The sequence below is a fragment of the Oncorhynchus clarkii genome, chromosome 26 (genome assembly GCF_045791955.1).
Source record: "Oncorhynchus clarkii lewisi isolate Uvic-CL-2024 chromosome 26, UVic_Ocla_1.0, whole genome shotgun sequence".
Lineage (NCBI taxonomy): Eukaryota > Metazoa > Chordata > Actinopteri > Salmoniformes > Salmonidae > Oncorhynchus > Oncorhynchus clarkii.
This window is the reverse complement of record NC_092172.1, coordinates 22762508-22781793: the sequence shown is the minus strand read 5'-3', so window position 1 is coordinate 22781793 and position 19286 is coordinate 22762508. Positions and strand designations below refer to the sequence as shown.

Genomic DNA, 19286 nt, shown 5'->3' with positions numbered 1-19286 from the left:
TCTGGCTGTGTCCTCAGTCGTGTTTATTCTAGCAACTGAGGAAGAGTCAAGGCTGCAGGGTAGTAGCTAACCATCGAACAACTGACTACAGATAAATTCATAGTTTGCATGGGCATGAAAAAAGGTACAAATGTGATGTCATTACTTGATATTCAATCAGAGTACATTCCAAAATATACTGAAAATACTGAAAAATAAACATTTAATAAATGATCCCTATATCGTCTTCTCTCAGGGTACTATCAAAAAGATCTTATAGTACAATAAAACAATTCTTATAGAGAAATGACTGGACAGTCTTGAGATGAGCCCTCATCCAATATATTAAAATACAACTATAAACACCATTACCCCTCAGCTATACTAGCCATTCTGGATCAACTCTTTTAAAGACTACAGGATTGATTTTTACAGATCACATTTTCAAACTAACCTTAAAAATAACACCATATTTTGTTGAAATCCTTTAGATGATAAAATACACCTTTCTACATACATGTGAGCCACTAAACCCAACCTAACAGATAGTAATACATCTCCAGAAAAAACCTTGATATGCTCAGAATAACCAGGAAGCTTCATTGCTAGGTTGTGGTGTCAGTTATCTGTTATGGTTGAACAGATTCATGTTTTATTTCTTGGCATGGTAGTGTGCCCCCACCACCATATAGCTGTCTGGTGACAGTGGTGAGAAGTCCTTCATGTTGGGGGACTTTCCTTTGGCCCGACAGGTCCTGACCGGGGTGACCGGTGGACTCCGGCAGGGGTCATGCTTCAGCAGGTAACATCCCAAGGTCTCCCAGCCTCCCCCGATGCGCACCATCACATGACGTTCATTCAGCATCTACAGGAAGAACAAGATTGAGGGGATAGTCAGAAACAGCAGGTACAATACAACCCATGACTGCTATTCTATTTGAGCAACTTAACCAATTCAACCATATCACAACAAAAGTACTTGTTTGTTGCTCAGTACCTAGCTTGGTTTTGAATCGCACTTTACCTATGTCTGATTTCAAGTAGGCCAAGGCATAGTAACCTTGGAAAATGTTATGATCCACTCCCCAGACTGAAACTGCTCGTTGTATGACCCCCCCCTGAGCTAAGAGAAGATACCCTTCCAATCAAATATTGACCCGTTCCTTCTGCCTGTGTAACAGCTCTCATGAAAGTCAAATGATCTCTGAGCCATAGAAAGAGACATCTTTGTCAAAATCTCATTAAGCCAAATGAAACACTGCCTCATGACGCCAGCTGAGCACATGCAGTGGACTAATCCACAGACATGCACACACGGGCACACACGGGCACGCACGGGCACGGAGGCACGCACACAGCATTCATAAATGGTACGTTGGTGTGAAGTCACCATGTACATAGTTACACTTAGAATACCCGTGATAGCAGGCAAACACAGACATCAGCACTTTTTAAATCAAGCCCTCTGACAACTACTGCATAGACACCTTCCTCTACACATCACCCGCTGGTCTGGTGCAAAGCTGACGCTACCATGGCAACAGCTCTCAAATAATACAGTCGGATTGTAAGAAAATTAAGGCAGCGAAATAGAGACCGCTGTCTCTTTACAAAGCTGTAGCTCCACACAGACATCTAGATTCCCAAGAGGCCTTGCCTGGCCATCCGTCCTGTCAACACCGGCCCACCCCCTCCTTCCTTATCGCCCATAACCCCTTCATTATGGAACCATTAAGAATGTGATAATACAAGCAGATTTACACCCCTGCTATACGCCTCCTGTCCTCCACTATGCATACTAATGGCGAGATGGACAGTGGAGGGGTGTAAGTGAATACACACACGCACATACACAAGCAACCACGTGCACCCAGACAATGCCTGGTAGTCTCATTTACCAACCCAAGAAGACCCTGAAACGTGATTTGCCTCAGCTGTCCACCGGCAGATTAAAATGTTATTGCTGACAGCGGGGTCAAGTTTGACATAACACACGAACACAAGGGTAAGAGGGAGGGAGGGAGGGAGGGAAACACCTATTTATGTTTTTTCCATTCATCAACCTTAGGTTAGGGCTGTCCATACAAATGTGGGATAAAATACTGTAGGCTATAAGGATTTGTCTTTTCAGTAGTCTCTCGAAAGCACTATATTTCAAGAGCTCTATGAGGAAAATTTATTTGGGTTACTGTATTTAATTAATTGCATATGTAACCGAACACTAGTCAAAATACATTATGACTGTTATGGCTCTCAAAACTCAATATTCACATAGTGGAATTATGCAAGTAGACTTTCTTAGGAATTGTGCACACAACCCCCTGCGGCAGACATCTTCTTCTATATAATCAGATTCATTCTAACAGCCCCTGCCCCCCCACACGTGTGCCTTTACTACAGCCCATAAGCTGACTGCTGGATTCCCCTGTGTCTTCCTTCCCTGGCAGCTCTATTGATTCTCTCTCCTCAGGGTTTGTTGTTGAAAGATTCATGAGAATGATAATGGAGGAAGAGGCCTTCACCCATCATCCACTAGGGGCCATGCTTAAACCATTCCCTTCTGAGGAAATTGTTTATTTTGTTGTGATTGCATTGGTCATTACATGAGAGATGGAGCAATTGTATTGTAGAAATTCTCATGTATCTCACTCTACGGGAGGATCTTGTCACATGCAAAAAGGGCAGTGACTTTAGTATAACCTAACCACCATCTCCTACTTATTCTTAAATGAAACTACTTTTTTCTTTTAGGTAATCCCATAGAACTTTAATGATTGCTTTAATGGGGATATGTCTTCTTTTTATAGCAGTCAGACCACTGCTAAAATATAAAGCAAACCAAACAAAGCTCCTATGTGTTCTGATCGAAGAAGGAAGTAATGGAAGTGAGATGATATTGTGAAAGGTTTTAATGTCTCCATTCTCTTCAGTGCCAGACACAGTTACCATCCCTGCTATAAAGCCTGGTGCTTAATTGGGCTTAGAGAAGAAAGGCCTTCCTTTCTTCAACAGCTGAGAATGCTGCATGGAGCCCTCCAGGGCTAGCATGATTGAAAAATCTCCAGTGGAGAGAGTGGGTGTCATACCAGGCCAGGCTTCAATGACCTGTCTGATTAAATCACACCACTAATGACTTGGTCTTAGTAATCAATAGATTCTGCTCTTTAAAAAGCCAAGCAAACATCACAGTACTCATACATCCAAACAGACATACAGGGGTTATCAGGGCATCACTCCACACATTCACAGGTGCTCTATTCATACAGAGAAGAGAAGTGTGTTTTTTGTGATTGAGAGAAAGGACTGTGTATCCTACAGGTAGTGCTGTACAGCAGGAGTCGTCAACCTTTTCTTGCCCAGGAACCTCCTCCTAGGCAACCGCCGACCCAGGGACCCCCATCATACATTAGGCGACATTAGAAAGAAAATAAGATATGCTCTTTTCTGGTGTGGATGACACTAATATATATTCTCTTCTTTTTTTGTTATTCACAATGCATTAATTCTGTTGTTGCTAGCGATATTATATATATATTTTTTTTTACCCCTTTTCCTCCCCAATTTTGTGGTATCCAATTGGTAGTAGTTACAGTCTTGTCTCATCACTGCATCTCCCGTACAGACTCAGGAGAGGCGAAGGTCGAGAGCCATGCGTCCTTCGAAACATAACCCAACCAAGCCACACTGCTTCTTGACACAATGCACATCCAATCCGGAAGCCAGCCTCACCAATGTGTCGGAGGAAACACCGTACACCTCGCGACCTGGTCAGCGTGCACTGCGCCCTGCCATAGGAGTCGCTAGTGCGCGATGAGACAAGGATATCCCTGCCGGCCAAACCCTCCCTAACCCGGACGACACTGGGCCAATTGTGCGTTGCCCCATGGGCCTCCCGGTCGCGGCCGGCTGTGACAGAGACTCGGCTCGAACCCAGAATCTCTGGTGCCTTAGACCACTGCGCCACCCGGGAGGCCACTAGCGATATTCTTAAAAACATTGAATTAATAAAATTAAATACAATCACTTTTTTATAGTATTTTTTATTTATCTTTTTTTGGACACCCTGCGGTACATGGGCTGCAGACCCACGGTTGAATACCTCTGTACAGCAATAACAGTTAGGATGGAGATGTTGGGCACACAGACAATCTAAAGTGAAAAGGGTAACATAGCCTGGCACAAGTCCATGCTGCTGTACAGTAATAACAGTTAGGATGGAGATGTTGGGCACACAGACAATCTAAAGTGAAAACGGTAACATAGCCTGGCACAAGTCCATGTTGCTGTAATTAAATCTGTAATTAGCAGTTATGCTCAGGAAACCACAGAAGACTAAAATAAGCCAAAGTGTGTTAAGGGGAGGGCATCTGGAATATCTGGAAAAATACAGAGCTTCAACAGACAAACATTTCACATGCAACCAAACCCCAGTCATATGACCTTGGTTGCCGAGAAACACTGAAACTACCATGAAACCGTCAGGGTACACATATTTCTCCATTTTGTAAATGTTCGTCCTAAACATACAGCCTCACTGAACTTGCCCATAAACCAACCACATCCCTTGGCTTTCCATTTTTATGACCTCCGTTTTCTTTGATGTGACGTAAGGGCATGTTTTCCCATGTTAGACATTTGACTATTACTGAGAAACAGGTGTTCCGTGAGTCTAAGGCAGCCATTATATCTAAATGGGCAGTAAAAATAAGGCGTCTGTTGCTCAGGGAAGAAAAATAGGTGTGCAGTTGTAACTCAGCGTGTCAGCTTATTGACAAAGACAGCTAAATCACACACTGTTATTGAGTAAAAAATTCTAAGCCAATGGATTTCAATGAGATTAACTGAGCATTAAAACAGTCTTCTGTTGGTGACCAATTGTCCCCAAAAGATAAGAAACAACGTACGATTTGGTCTGTCAGCTCAGTGTGGACAGCAGACAGACGATGCTACAGTGTCAGTCAAGGCCATATAGGGAAAGCTTCCACTAAGGAAGCAATTGATGCATTTCTGGTTCGTTGAGCCCATAGAGTGCGACCCCATCCAATTATTGGTAAATTAACTATGGAATTGAATAGTCCATTTCAGAATATATTAGATATGGAGCAACTGAGTAAGATGTGTATTTTGAATTTAATCAAGTATAAATGTTAATTTGACATTATAGCTAAGATTGAACTTTTTGTTTAACAAAATAATATAGAATAACTTATTTTTAAGACACATTCAATACATATTAGGACAAATCAAGTAATACAAACCTGGGCATGTTTTAATAATACCTTTTTCCCATTAGAGGGTGTGAACTCAGTCTACCGTTGCCAAGCAACCCTGTATCCCATGGGGCTTTGCCTGGAACAAGTCCTTCTCTATAGATTCCCACTTATTGCAGCTTAGTGCAGCAAACATACCCTCATTGCTCAATATATGTCAATCAACATTCTTAAATATCACATGATTAAAAAACAAACACATAAGGAAATGCAAAGAATGTAATATGTTTGTATTAAGTCAATACCAACAAATTAAATCATTACATTTCCTCATGTGGTTGTTGGTTTAAATGAATGTTTATGTCCATACAGTATGTGTCCTATAAATGATATCACTCACTGCTGTATAGAACAATATAAATATAATCTACTTCCATGGTTTCACGCAACTGCCTGAGGTTTATTAACCCCGACAATTAGGGTGAAGGAAGGGGTTTTGACATACTCGTACGTAGAGGATCTTCTCCCCGACACGGTAGCATCCTTTAGGATGCTTCTCCACAGGGAACTTAGTGGGGCAGCTGCATGGCGAGTCCTCGATAATGTTTCTCACCTGAAACACAAAACATCTCTCAGATAAAGCAAGCAAAGACACAACCTCCTCCTACCCGTAGGCTATACCTACCAGCATTATCACCGCTAAGAATGTTTGCTAAACAATTGGAGAGGAAGTCTGGTGTGCTAGACTAGGTCAATACTTAAGATCTTTCCTACGATACAGTCAGTGGGGCAAGATGACACTGATTAGCTACTGTATTTCTCATTACATTGATGGGTAATTCATGGTTACTTTAGGCCTATTTGAGAGGAGGTACTTACTATGTCATCCAACATGTTGCATGTGCTTGGCATTTTCTTAGCAGATGATTTGCTTGGACGACGCGCCTTGGGCTTAGGTGAGGGAGAGGGTGAGGGTTGTGATGGAGGTGATGGCAGTGGTGGAGGATGTGGAGATGGGGAGACAGGGGTCTCTGTAAGGCTCAGGGCTGAGATAGGATCTGTGGTTGGTGTTGTGGGAGGGGTCTGAGTGGAGGTTGTGACAATGGTAACAGATGAGGTTTGAGTGGAAGTTGTGCTAGTGGTGGTTGACAAGGATGAGATGGAAGTTGGAGGAGTAGGGTCTACTGGGGCTTGAGAAGGGGGTGGGCTTGCACTGGGAGGTGGGGATACAGAAGCAGGGGGTGTAGGAACACGGAGCAGCGGTAAGATCAAGGGAAGAGTTGTGGGTGAGGGGAAGGGGAAGGCCAGAGGTGACGATGGGGTGAGAGACCCTCCCTCCTCCCTCTCTATCTCTCTCTCCAGCTTCACCAACCCTGGGGGCTCCACACCATACCTGAGAGCGAGTCAGTGAGACACCATGACTGTTAGATGGTTGGTAAAGAAAGATTCCGTGAACAGGGAAAAGCGCAGTTGTGCAAGTCTCTGAGTGAATGATGTACACAGAGTCATGACAACTCACCTGGCTGAAATCCTTCCCAGCTCCATAAGACAGAGACACACCTCCCGAGGTTGTTTGTGGAGCACTGTCCATAAAGCACCCACAAGTTATGTGATGGCTAAACAAATACTGTCATATTAATGTATAAAGCCTGAGGACATGAACAGCAGCTAAATGTGAGTTTACATGAACGCCCTTGACAAACCATACAGACTGTCAGGATGTCAGGACACAAAAAAACAACCTTCATCCTGCACCACGCTATTTGAATTTCAGGAGGCACACAGACTAAATTGAATAAAGATCAAACCAATGTGTTTACATTTCAAGAACCACAAACATCACACATGCTACCGATTAACAACGAGCATCATTCAGCTGCCAAAGAGATGCTTGCAAAGATATAACAGGACATTGTCTGTGAGGAAAATGAAAACAAGAGCAGCATTTTGAATACGGGTGAATGTCAGTGAGGACTCAGGAGGGGTTATGCCTTTCTCCAGAGCCCAGCTACCTTTGAAGCTGAACTCAAATCCCTGTAGGCACCAGACACGTGTGTAAAGAAAACGTGGGCATGCAGGCTTAACACAGCACGCTCAATGCCTGTAATCATCCGTAGTCTTCAAAGTTAGGCTCTCCAAAGTGATTAAAATACTTATCAAAACATATCTTGATCTAAACATGTCATTTCATTTCACTGTGACAGAAGGTGTGGTTTTGTTTTGGAGGGGAAGGAATCATGGATATACTGTGTAGTGAAATTAACTTCTCTCAGTAGCCTAACATGAAAAGGAAGCACCACCAAAGCACAAAATAAATGGGAAGAGTTATGGTATTATAGTTCAAATGTGAGACACATTGGACTGTGTCCATAGGTAACCTTTGATCTTTGAAATTGGCAATGAAGTTCCTTGTCATTGCTCTATTCTGTAAACCCATCACTACACCAGGGATGCAGCAGGGAAGAGGGAGGAGAGAAAGCAGGAATAGAGTAGAGCAGACATAATGCCACAAATACACAGTATACACTTACATGTAGTTGTACGTTGAAGTACAACAATTTAAGCAATTACGTACGTATAAAAATATACAGTATGAATGACTTTAAAATTCCTGTGTCAAACATATTTAAAAAATAATCACGTCCTATCATTCTGAGTGCAATTCACCAATAAGCCAGTTTAGTCAGACTAGGGGGGCAAACTGATGTGTATGGTAGTTAAACCTACACAATAACTATCTCAGTGTCATGCATGCCCATGCAGGAACATGCCCAGGTGGAATAGGTATACCACACACACAGTTAATATCACTAAATGTGGTCAAAATGCTATAACTAGTCTCCCATGTTCCGCAGTACTGAAGGCATCGAACAGAAACAGAGGTGAATGAGTGATACATGATCCTAAGACAAGACAATCCAAGTCACAGAAGAAAATACATCATCCCACTATTCAGGGTACAGAGTCAGCTAGCGCTGTGAGCTGACCTGCTTTCCAACTCCACCTGAACATCTGTCTCTTTCCTTCTCTTTAAACCCTCACCCACTCGCTAAATCCTCTACAGCTAGTGAGGAAGCATGGCTGGCCTTCTCATAGTGACAGTCACAGATCAAAGCTAGGAAGTCAGTGGAGGACAAAGACAGGTGACACTGGAGTGTTTTCCAAGTGGGGCCATGCTTCTACAGGACAGAGAAGAGGACAATGGGACACAGAACAGTCTTTCCACATGGGACAGGCTACTAATCCAGAACAGGCACAAGAAAGAAACCATTCCAGAGACTACTGCCAGAGGCCTCCCATGGTCTGATAAGAGGGTATGAGAGTATATATACGGATGAGAGTAGAGATGGGATAGGGGCCGGGAACGTTTTAAAAGCAGATGTTCTTGTGACGTGTATTACGTGTACTGTTTCTCAATAAGATTATCTCTGGTAAATCTCTGGACGTCGCACATCCTGAGCACAGATTAGAATCGGCAGAAGTGTGTTAATGAACTAACTGTAGGGTCTGTTGCCAATTAGCCACACCATTTCAGTGTTCATGAGTTAATCTGGTTGACTCTGACAGAGATTTACAGATTCTCTCTTAGACAACTTGATGGATATTGGCTGTTTAAGGACAGATTTGTGTCCTGTCAATGCCAGACGGAGATGGACAAGCAAGTAGTCACTCACCCAAACCTTCAGACTCAAACAGGTAGGTCTCATCCACACCAATCTTCCGACACCAGTAGAGGAAGTTGGCAGTGTTGTCCCGGGCAAAGAAAGAGCCAGAAGTAGCATCAGCTCGCCAATGAATCACCCTACGGATGAAGGTCTGGGGAAAATACACAGGGACAATCACCAAGTCAGTGTCAATACTCCGATTCAGCTCAATACACTGAGTATACCAAACATTAAGAACACCTTCGAAATCCACAGGGATGCTGGCTCATGTTGACTCCAATGTTCCCCACAGTTGTGTCAAGTTGGTTGGATGTCCTTTGGGAGGTGGACCATTCTTGATACACGCAGGAAACTGTTGAGCATGAAAAACCCAGCAGCGTTGCAGTTCTTGACAGAGGCTGGCACCTACTACCTACCATACCCTGTTTAAAGGCACTTATATTTTGTATTTTGCCCATTCAGTCTCTGAATGGCACACATACACAATCCATGTCTCAATTGTTTATCATGGTATAATTAGTGCATTATAATTATTAATAACAGCTCTTTTCTATTTTTTATTTAATTTTTTATTTAACTTGGCAAATCGGTTAAGAACACATTGTTATTCACAATGACAGCCTAGGAACAGTGGGCTAACTGCTTTGTTTCGGGGTCAATCCCCGAACAATTTGGGGTCAATCCCACTACATTATCCTCTTGGCATCAATTATTTTCTTAAAGGCCCAATACAGCCAATTTTATGTCAATATCAAATCATTTCTGGATAACAATTAAGTACCTCACGGTAATAGTTTTCCATAAACAGTTTCAAAAAGAAACAGAAATAGCATTTTAGCAAAAAAACTATTTCTCAAGCAAGAATGTTGCTAGGACTGTCTGGGAGTGGTCTGAATGGAGAGGGGAAAACTGAAAACGAACTGTTAAAGCCAGGGAGGTTTGGAATTCTCTTTGTTATTGCTCTATTAACTAATTTACCGCCAAAACTCCATCCCACCAAAACAGGCTGTAATTTCAGGCAGTCTTTTCAAACAGCTCTTACACTAAAATGGCATTATCCTCATTATCCTCATTTTCACAGTATTATTCCAACCTCATAGTGTGGAAATGTATTTAAACACAAGAAAATCACATTTTGACAGCACTGGGCCTTTAATTAAATTCCCTCCAAATGTCTAGTCAGATGTGAACCATAGAAAGTAACTCCAACAACCAGCACTTGGGCAGATTCTGTGTAAGATTCTAAACAATATTGAGTAATTTTTTTATGAACTTAGGAAACAGTTACTAGTAAACGCAATTCAAGAATGACAATGAAGCGTGGCATTATGCAGTTCTCAGTCAGTATCAGTATCAGCAGCACTCTTAGAAGGGGTGAGGAGAACCACAGATGGTGACTTCAAAACCAGAGACTCTCAGTGAAACATTCTGTCCTTTATTGTCTACTTTCAAGTGATGGCTAGGTTTCAACATAATTAAAAAATACACCAAATGTACACCAGAGACAGCTCAATTGCAGATCGTATCTTTAGACTGAGCCACTGAAATACAGACATCTGTATGGCATAAGTAAGTTGATGAAAGATCAATATTCTTAAATGTGATCATGTAATGTATGCTGTCTATGGTCATATATGTTTGTACGTTACCTTGCCATTGCTGGCTTGGATCATCCTCTCCTGTAGCACCTCGGCCAGCTGGCACAGCAGAACCCCATTATCCAGCCTGTCCATCAGGCTGTCAGCCGTGACCTCAGAGTCTGTGGTGAGAAACGTCAGTCACCAACACCATGCTAAACAGGCCACAGAAAGGGGAGCCCATTTGACATCAAATAGTTGTCTTACATCATTGTGTGCTTTACATCTAATAATACAGTTTTATAAAAAAATAAAACAAATCTGTACATGATAAGTGACTATATAGTGGCTACATACTGATCATGTAGGGCATTATATGTCATTACACAGGTGTTTTTGTCCTGAGGTTACTACTCACTGTGATGACACAGATGTACTATACTGCTCCGGCATTATTTGTGAATAATGATAAGGGATAATGGGACTTTATTATTAACGACGTCATTCTCATGCAAACTTCCTGGTTGTAGACCTAGAAAATACCTATGTGTGGCTTTGCATTGTTGCAAGTCGATCCCTATGTGTGAGTGATGGATATTATCTAGTCATCTCCCCAACACAGACACACACAGGCTGTGACATGTTCAGGCCCTTCCTGACTTCCTTCCAATAATATCTTAACAGGGCTCCTTTCAGTGACCAGACATGCAGGAGTATTTCAAGGATTTAGGTTAATGTGTGCCTTTCCAGTTCAGGACACCAACCAATAGCTATGTCCCCATTATCCAATATAAAAAGTATGATCCAGTTTCATGTCCTCACATAACCTGTATGGGTGACATTTTTATTGATGTTCAGAAATGACAAAAATAGGCCTATGTTGCACAAGAATTGAGCTAAACCAATGCATCACATTATCTTAGTCATAGTTCAGACACATTCCTTGTTAAAAGTGTTTTAAAAGCCCCAAACCCCAAGATGGTTACAGGTTTGTTGCAGGTGTTTCATAACAACATAAAAACCATGTGAAAGTCATCCTACCCAGAAACATGTTGAGCCAGAGAGCCAGGTCCTCTCTCATGGGCAGCAGGCTGGCCTCGTGGCGGCTGGGGAGCCATTTGGTGTGCTGCTGTGGGCTCTCCAGACCAGGCCCATTGTGGTGCTGTTTGGGACTGAGGGGGCAACATATTCCGAGCCCAGTGAGATGTATTGGACTGTATTGGTCGTCCTCTGTTTCCACCGGACTGCTCATGGTGCCCTCCTCTTTTACCTGCAGGACAGGAGGAAAACAAGCTGTTAACATTATATTTCATTCATGTTTCAAATATTTTTGTATTGAGAAAAGTATTGTCACTTTTCTAGATTTGCAACATTTGAATATGTCACATCAAAAGAGGGAGTTGGAGAGCTTATTTGTGGTGCGGCATTTCTATCTGTAAATCAGCTCTTTGTCAGAGGGGTCGACCTGTCTGTCAGCCTCTGGTACAGTACGTTTTCCTGGAGTTTCAATATTTTCTGCCCATTTCTAGTTGTATACATCAGGACAGCCATTCGGTATAAAGTTTTAATAGCCTACTACAGCAAGAGTTCAACCCAACTCAAACAAGCTCTAGCCTCTCGTTCAGTTGATAGTAAATCTAATGGTGTGGAACACTCTCATTGACCCTAACCAGGCCTAGGAGCACTCCACACCATCCTCCCAGAGCAGGGGCCAGGACAGGGGCACTCCACACCATCCTCCCAGAGCAGGGACCAGGACAGGGGCACTCCACACCATCCTCCCAGAGCAGGGGCCAGGACAGGGGCACTCCACACCATCCTCCCAGAGCAGGGGCCAGGACAGGGGCACTCCACACCTTCCTCCCAGAGCAGGGGCCAGGACAGGGGCACTCCACACCTTCCTCCCAGAGCAGGGGCCAGGACAGGGGCACTCCACACCATCCTCCCAGAGCAGGGGCCAGGACAGGGGCACACAGCTGAGACAGGAGCCAAGCGTGGGCCAGGTCGGGGGGGGGGGGGGGGCTATGAGAGTCAACAGAGCACAGTAGGAGGACTGTCCACCAGACTCCCACATGAGCGGAAAGGTCAGGAGTTGGTGGAGGTCCGGGCAGGAGATTGTTTTGGCACAGGTAAAACTCATAATGGTCTTCAGTGTGGAAACCAAAAGCATGGATGATACACATACAGACAACATACTAACCCACACAATAAACACATACACAAACACTATGGACCATGTATTCACAAACATACAAAATACACGTACTGACACAAGAGATCACACAGAGCCTACATACACACAAATCTTCACACAAACATGAACACACACACACCAACCTTTTGTCATAACTGTTAGTGTAACTGATGTCAGGGAAGGATTTAATAGACAAACATCTAAAGCCAAGAGCGAATCCCCTGGCACTATTCTATGCTTCATTTCTCCTCTTTCCAGACAAGTATTCATCATAAAGGCCAACCCCATGCAGAGACATGCTTTGGCTTCCCATAATCCCCACAGAAAACAACACATGCACCGGGGTTGCAGAAAAGGACTGAAGAAAATATACTGGTCAACTTCAACAAACACTGTTACAAACACTGTTACAAACACTTTTACAAACACTGTTACAAACACTGTTACCATAAGATGCCCAGATTCTATAGTACATAACTTCAGACGTGCCGTTCATTTCAATTGCCAAGAAAATGTGAGTTCTGTTTAAAGTCACAGACTATCGGAAGGTAAAAAAAAGACTGCTGACAGGGACGTAACCCCCACAGAAGCCATCACTCTAATTGTACTGAAAATAGCATTTGTTGATAGCATACACATGTGCAAACAGTATAATTTCAAGGTAATGTCCTATTGTCTTCAAATATTGACTAAGTAGCTGTCATGCTGTCACATAGGCACCCACATGAAAAAATACAACAGTTTACTATAGAATTCTACAATAAACTGTAGTATACTGTAGAATACTATAATACACACCGTAGTATCCTTCTATCATGTGTAGTACCTACTATAGAATGTTGTAGTATACTATAGAATACTATAGTAAATACTACAGTATTTAATTTGCATATACCCTGCCCATTCCCCTCCCTATATCAAAATTTGTCTCACCCATAATTGAGAAACATATACATGAAAAGTATAGAACATATACTGTATTCCCTACAAGTTTTAGAAAAGAGCAGAAGCGCTGAACTATCTGTTCAGAATTTCTCCAGTAGGTTTCCTGAAGAAGAAAGCCTCCACTTATATGTCAAAGATAATAAAACAAACACACTATAGTAAATACTACTGTAATGTCCGCAAAAACACTACAGTAAATACTACAGTACACTACAGTCCGCAAGAATACTACTGTAAATACTACGGTATATGGTACTACAGTCTGCAAGAATACTACTGTAAATACTACGGTATATGGTACTACAGTCTGCAAAATCACTACAGTAAATACTACGGTGTACCGTACTATAGTCTGCAAAATCACTACAGTAAATACTACGTTATACCGTACTACAGTCTGCAAAAACACTACTGTAAATACTACGGTATACCGTACTACAGTCTGCAAAAAAAAGTGAAAGCAGGTAGATGGCGCAGCAAGCACACAACCTACAGCAACAGTAGTAGGTCAATGTACCAACAAAGACCTCAACCATGGACAGATCAGATTGATGACCTTGTAGACTATGTTCGTCATTGTGACTTTAGTAGGGTGACTTTGTAAATGCACCATGCAGGCCTAGGTGAGTAGACGGAGGCCTGTCTGTCATGTATGTGGCTGTTTTTCAGGCTGACCGGCCCGGGCCTGGGAGCCTCACGCTCTAACAGAACACACAGGTGCCACATTCACACCTCTACTACAGGACAATCCAGGCACCTGTGTTCCTAGACAAAAGGGGTCTTTATACTCAAGGCTGAAAATACATTCACACATACTGTATGTACACCCACACACACACACACATACACAGACACCCAAGTATACCCAGGCGCACAAAAGCCCATACCTGCATTGATATTATGTAGGTCTCTACCACCTCATTTATCTAGCCCTACCTAAAATCTCTTTAGCTAGCACAAGATTTCCTTCAGTGACATTTTGGGGGCCTGTTACTGTGTTGCTTAATCATTGACTGTGTCTTAATGGCAGGGAACAACCTCACAGGGAAACAAATCCATTCGAGGAAAAAAAGTTTAGAATTCTACTGGTAATATCAAACTTAAGAATATGTGTAGTATGTTCCTGTAATGCCAAAGTGGGCCATTCAAATTGAAATTCACAAGACTGATTGATGGTCTGGTTCCCTTTACCCGAGCTGGCCCCAACCTGGGCTCTGTCATGGGGATGGGTCTGATGCTGTCTCACATCTGGCACCGGTAAACAAGTGTCCTTTCAACAGGCTGAGATAATATTTTCATCTTGAAATTATAGTACCTTCTTTCAAGCTTCAAGAGTTTGAGCAGAAAAGACCTCAAACTGACAATGGCTTGTCCTGACACAAATCAATTGCCAACAGCAGTGTGTGGTGGTATGTACTTAGGCACTTTACTAAACACCACTGATTGTCAAGTGGAACTAATTGATCACCAAACAGCCAGCAGGCTTTTTGTGGCAACTATGAACAAATATCTATAGATGCTTTCAAAGACTTCCCCTGATCTAAATATCAGTTTTCCAAACTGTTTGAATGAACAATTCAGAGAAGAACAAGATGGGCAATCTCAAGTTGATGTCCAACAGCATTGCTGGAAGTTACACCATTCTGAAACAGCATTTGAACAGAGATCTGGTGTCCCCAATTATCAAGTCTCAGATTTAAACAGCTAAACTGGGGTAATGCGACCCTACTGAACACAGATACTGTATTCAAAGGGTTGGTTGCAGGGTAGGTAGACTACATCTTGCTGGGCTCCAGGCCCGGTACATGGCTCTGTCTCAGCTGGTTCCAGACTAAATAAACCTCAGACCGGCAGATAGGATTGTAAGGTCAATTGCCCATTGCTGTTTATACACCTTGAACAATGGGGCTTTACTCTAGAATTCCACTGGACATTTTCTTTTTACTAGGCCACTAAAATCAAACAGAAAAAAATGAATTTTAGCATGGATGGTTCTAAGGAGACATTTATCAAATAAACAGTGACCGCAGCACAAGCTGTTCATTGAGTGATTATTGGCCCAACCATTGCCCTCTGGGCCACAGATATACATCAATATGACGATAGATATATTATTTTCAGTTCCCTGGTTGGAAGTTGGTCCAGGGTGATATGCACACTTCGATCAGTTCTAGTAAATATGAGATGTTTTTCTTCATGGAGTACAATTTTAAGCACATCCATACTAATTTCGTTCAGAAAATGTATTCTATGTTTATATAAAAATGTATTCAATTTATATATATATATATATATATATATATATATATATATATATATATATACACACAGGTTCAAAATGAATGTTAAGGTTTGGCAATGCAGCTGTCATTTACCATCTATTACTTAGGATTTATCACATAAAATGAATGCTACCGCTTGAAATCATCACTATTTAACTGATATTTCAATGATAAAATGTATGTATTTTACTAAATGCATTAGTTTATCTATAGCTTCACTTTTCAGATCACAAGTCACAAAGTCAACAACTGGTTTTTCTAGTAGGCCTAGTGGTGAGTAGTAGAAGGTACAATTAGTGGAGATAGTGGTCAAACTAAACACAAAAACACACAGGCTATTTATTAATCATGTACAGCCATCACCATCCTCATCAATGACCTTCATTATTCAGAATATCTTAATCAACTTTCTGCATAGGAATAATACTCTATAAAGGAAATACTTACAGAGTCAATGAGTAAGTAAAACTGTTCAATAAATCCCCTTAGTAAAAATCAACAAAGAGACTGTGTGTGTAGGTACAGCAGCACCTAACATCACTTACAGGTTATCTTCTCAGGTCCGCTAAATGGAAAATGTGCAATAAGAACGTAGGCTACCTCCACTTCTCAATGAAGCACCCCTGTGTGCCTTGTGAAAGCTGCTGGTGTCATCTTACAAGTTGTGGGTGTTACGGCTGTCAACGACGTTGTGACAAGAATAATAAGTTGTTCATATGTCGAGGTCCAGTGTCAAAACTTTTCGCAACTGTTTTGTTTGATGACTCCACCTTATTGCTAGTCTACATGGAATGGATGACGCGCCAAAAATCAAAAGACACGAGGTGACAGGTCTGAATTTCAAGATACTGCCTGCACATAGTAGTCATAAAGACCACCCACAGAAGTAACCCCTGCACGTTTTAATAGCAGATGTAGATGATTAAAGTCTCCGCGGGAAACTTGCTGGTGGAGGACTGACAAAACAGTGGTGCTGAGAGCTCAAAGCAAGAATGTCCAGTACTCACCATGAGACAGGGTAACATTAGCGATGACTAATGTAAGAGTTCTACATTATTTATAGTGGAATCCAGATACAAAATAACAGGGACTTGCTCTGTGACTAACACAAGTCTGCCTTTTCTCTAAGGTCTATGTCAATATGGGTGGCAGCTCTGCTACCCAAGTGAAGAGGAAATTCAACAACTTTTGGACAGTGGAAATTGATTATATATACACATATATATATATATATTTATATATATATATATACACACATATATACACACACACATATATATATATATATATACACACACACATATATACACACACACACACACACACACACACACACACACACACACACACACACACATATATATATATTGTAAAAAGAAACCAACGCATTTAGTCCCTATCCAGTTTTACCTATGTCTTTTACCGATTAATGGTGCCTTTTAAATATTTGTTAAAGGCCTCATAGGATTCAGGGACATAGCAGCAGGTAGTAAGGGTGCTGAGGGTGCTGCAGCCCCTCTGATAAATCACAATAAACAAATAATTAATATAAACAAATATAATATTAACAAATATTTATAAATAATTAAAAAATATATATATTACTCCTGTATGAGAGGAGCCAAAAACTCTTCAGCAGAGCAGGGAGAAATGCACTCAGGTAGCTCAGAAATGTAACCTGATGAGAGTGAGGATGAATTTCCTGGCAGGTGCCATGAAGACCGCTGAGTTCGGACCTCGTCCCGGTGATGACAAAGATGATTCTGGCCCAGTGGGAGTGAGATTTTTGGAGAGAATGGATCCTTGCCTTTGGGATGGGTGGGGACTGTTGAATCGCTGAAAGTATCTCGAAGTGATTTTTTGTGTCTTCTATCCAAATGGAGTGGGCGCTCCTCACCGCGCTTCACGGGACAAGGCCTGTGACTTGCTTTGCTCTCCAGACCGGCCTCAAACTCCAGTACAGTATGTGACGGTGTATGCACCTTTCAAGTTAGTTACGATCCACCAGTACACATTTTAAGAAGATGAAGGCAGCGTTCCCTACAAAAGCTACCCTGGAAAGTTTAAAAGGTAGCAATTTTGTTCTTCAAACGGGGGGCTTTTGGCATTAGTTTGACATTTCTAAACAATAAGTGTCAGGTAGGTAGGCCAAAACCCTCAAATAATATAACACTACGTTTCATCAGTTTTATCAGTAAAGGGCACTGTTTATCATTGATAACCATCAAGTGGGATTAGATCATACACTACCTGACCAAAAGTATGTGGACATCTGCTTGTCGAACATCTCATACCCAAATCATGGGCATTAATTTGGAGTTGGTCCCCGTTTTGCTGCTATAGCAGCCTCCACTCTTCTGGGAAGGCTTTCCATTAGATGTTGGACCATTGCTGTAGGGACTTGCTTCCATTCACCCACAAGAGCATTCATGAGGTTGGGCACTGATGTTGGGTGATTAGGCCTGACTTGCAGTCAGCGTTCCAATTGATCCCAAAGATGTTCGATGGGGTTGAAGCCCTGTCTCTTTGCAGGCCAGTCTTTCACACCGACTGCAATTTCTGACAAACAATTTCTGTATGGACCTCGCTTTGTGCACTGGGGGCATTGTCATGCTGAAACAGGAAAGGGCCTTCCCCAAACTATCGCCACAAAGATGGAAGCACAGAATCATCTAGAATGTCATTGTATGCTGTAGAGTTCAGATTTCCCTTCACTGGAACGAAGGGGCCTAGACGAACCATGAAAAACAGCCCCAGACCATTATTCCTCCTCCACCAAACTTTATAGTTGGCACTATACATTCGGGAAAGTAGCATTCTCCTGGCTTCCGCCAAACCCAGATTTGTCCGTCGGATTGCCAGATGGTGAAGCGTGATTCATCACTCGAGAGGTTTCCACTGCTCCAGAGTCCAATGGCGGCAAGCATTGTGCATGGTGATCTTAGGCTTGTGTGCAGCTGCTCGGCCATGGAAACCCATTTCATGAAGCTCCTGACGAACAGTTCGTGCTGACATTGCTTCCAGAGGCAGTTTGGAACTCAGTAGTGAGTGTTGCAACCGAGGACAGCGCTACGCACTTCAGCACTCGGTGGTCCCGTTCTGTGAGCTTGTGTGGCCTACCACTTCTCGGCTGAGCCCTTGTTGCCCTTAGACATTTTCACTTACAGTTGACCGGGGCAGCTCTAGCAGGGCAGAAATTTGACAAACTGACTTGTTGGAAAGTTGGCATCCTGTGACGGTGCCACCTCTTCAGTATGGCCATTCAACTGTCAATGACTGTCTATGGAGATTGTATGGCTATGTGCTTGATTTTATACACCTGTCAGCAACGGGTGTGGCTGAAATAGCCGAATCCACTAATTTGAAGGGGTGTCCACATACTTTTGTATATACAGTTGAAATCAGAAGTTTACATACACCTTAGCCAAATATAT

General features: G+C 42.3%; 1 protein-coding gene across 1 annotated transcript; it reads right to left on the bottom strand.

The window, feature by feature from the left end:
- Positions 1–631: 631 nt before the first annotated feature.
- LOC139384585 (growth arrest-specific protein 2-like) lies at positions 632–19007 on the bottom strand. Its single transcript, XM_071129416.1, has 10 exons — positions 18973–19007; positions 12102–12453; positions 11473–11701; positions 10504–10613; positions 8864–9005; positions 6709–6772; positions 6472–6582; positions 6069–6120; positions 5695–5802; positions 632–844 (listed from the first exon to the last, which is right to left on the bottom strand). Exons 1-10 carry the CDS (start codon positions 19005–19007, stop codon positions 632–634), a joined length of 1416 nt encoding a protein of 471 aa, XP_070985517.1.
- Positions 19008–19286: the final 279 nt, after the last annotated feature.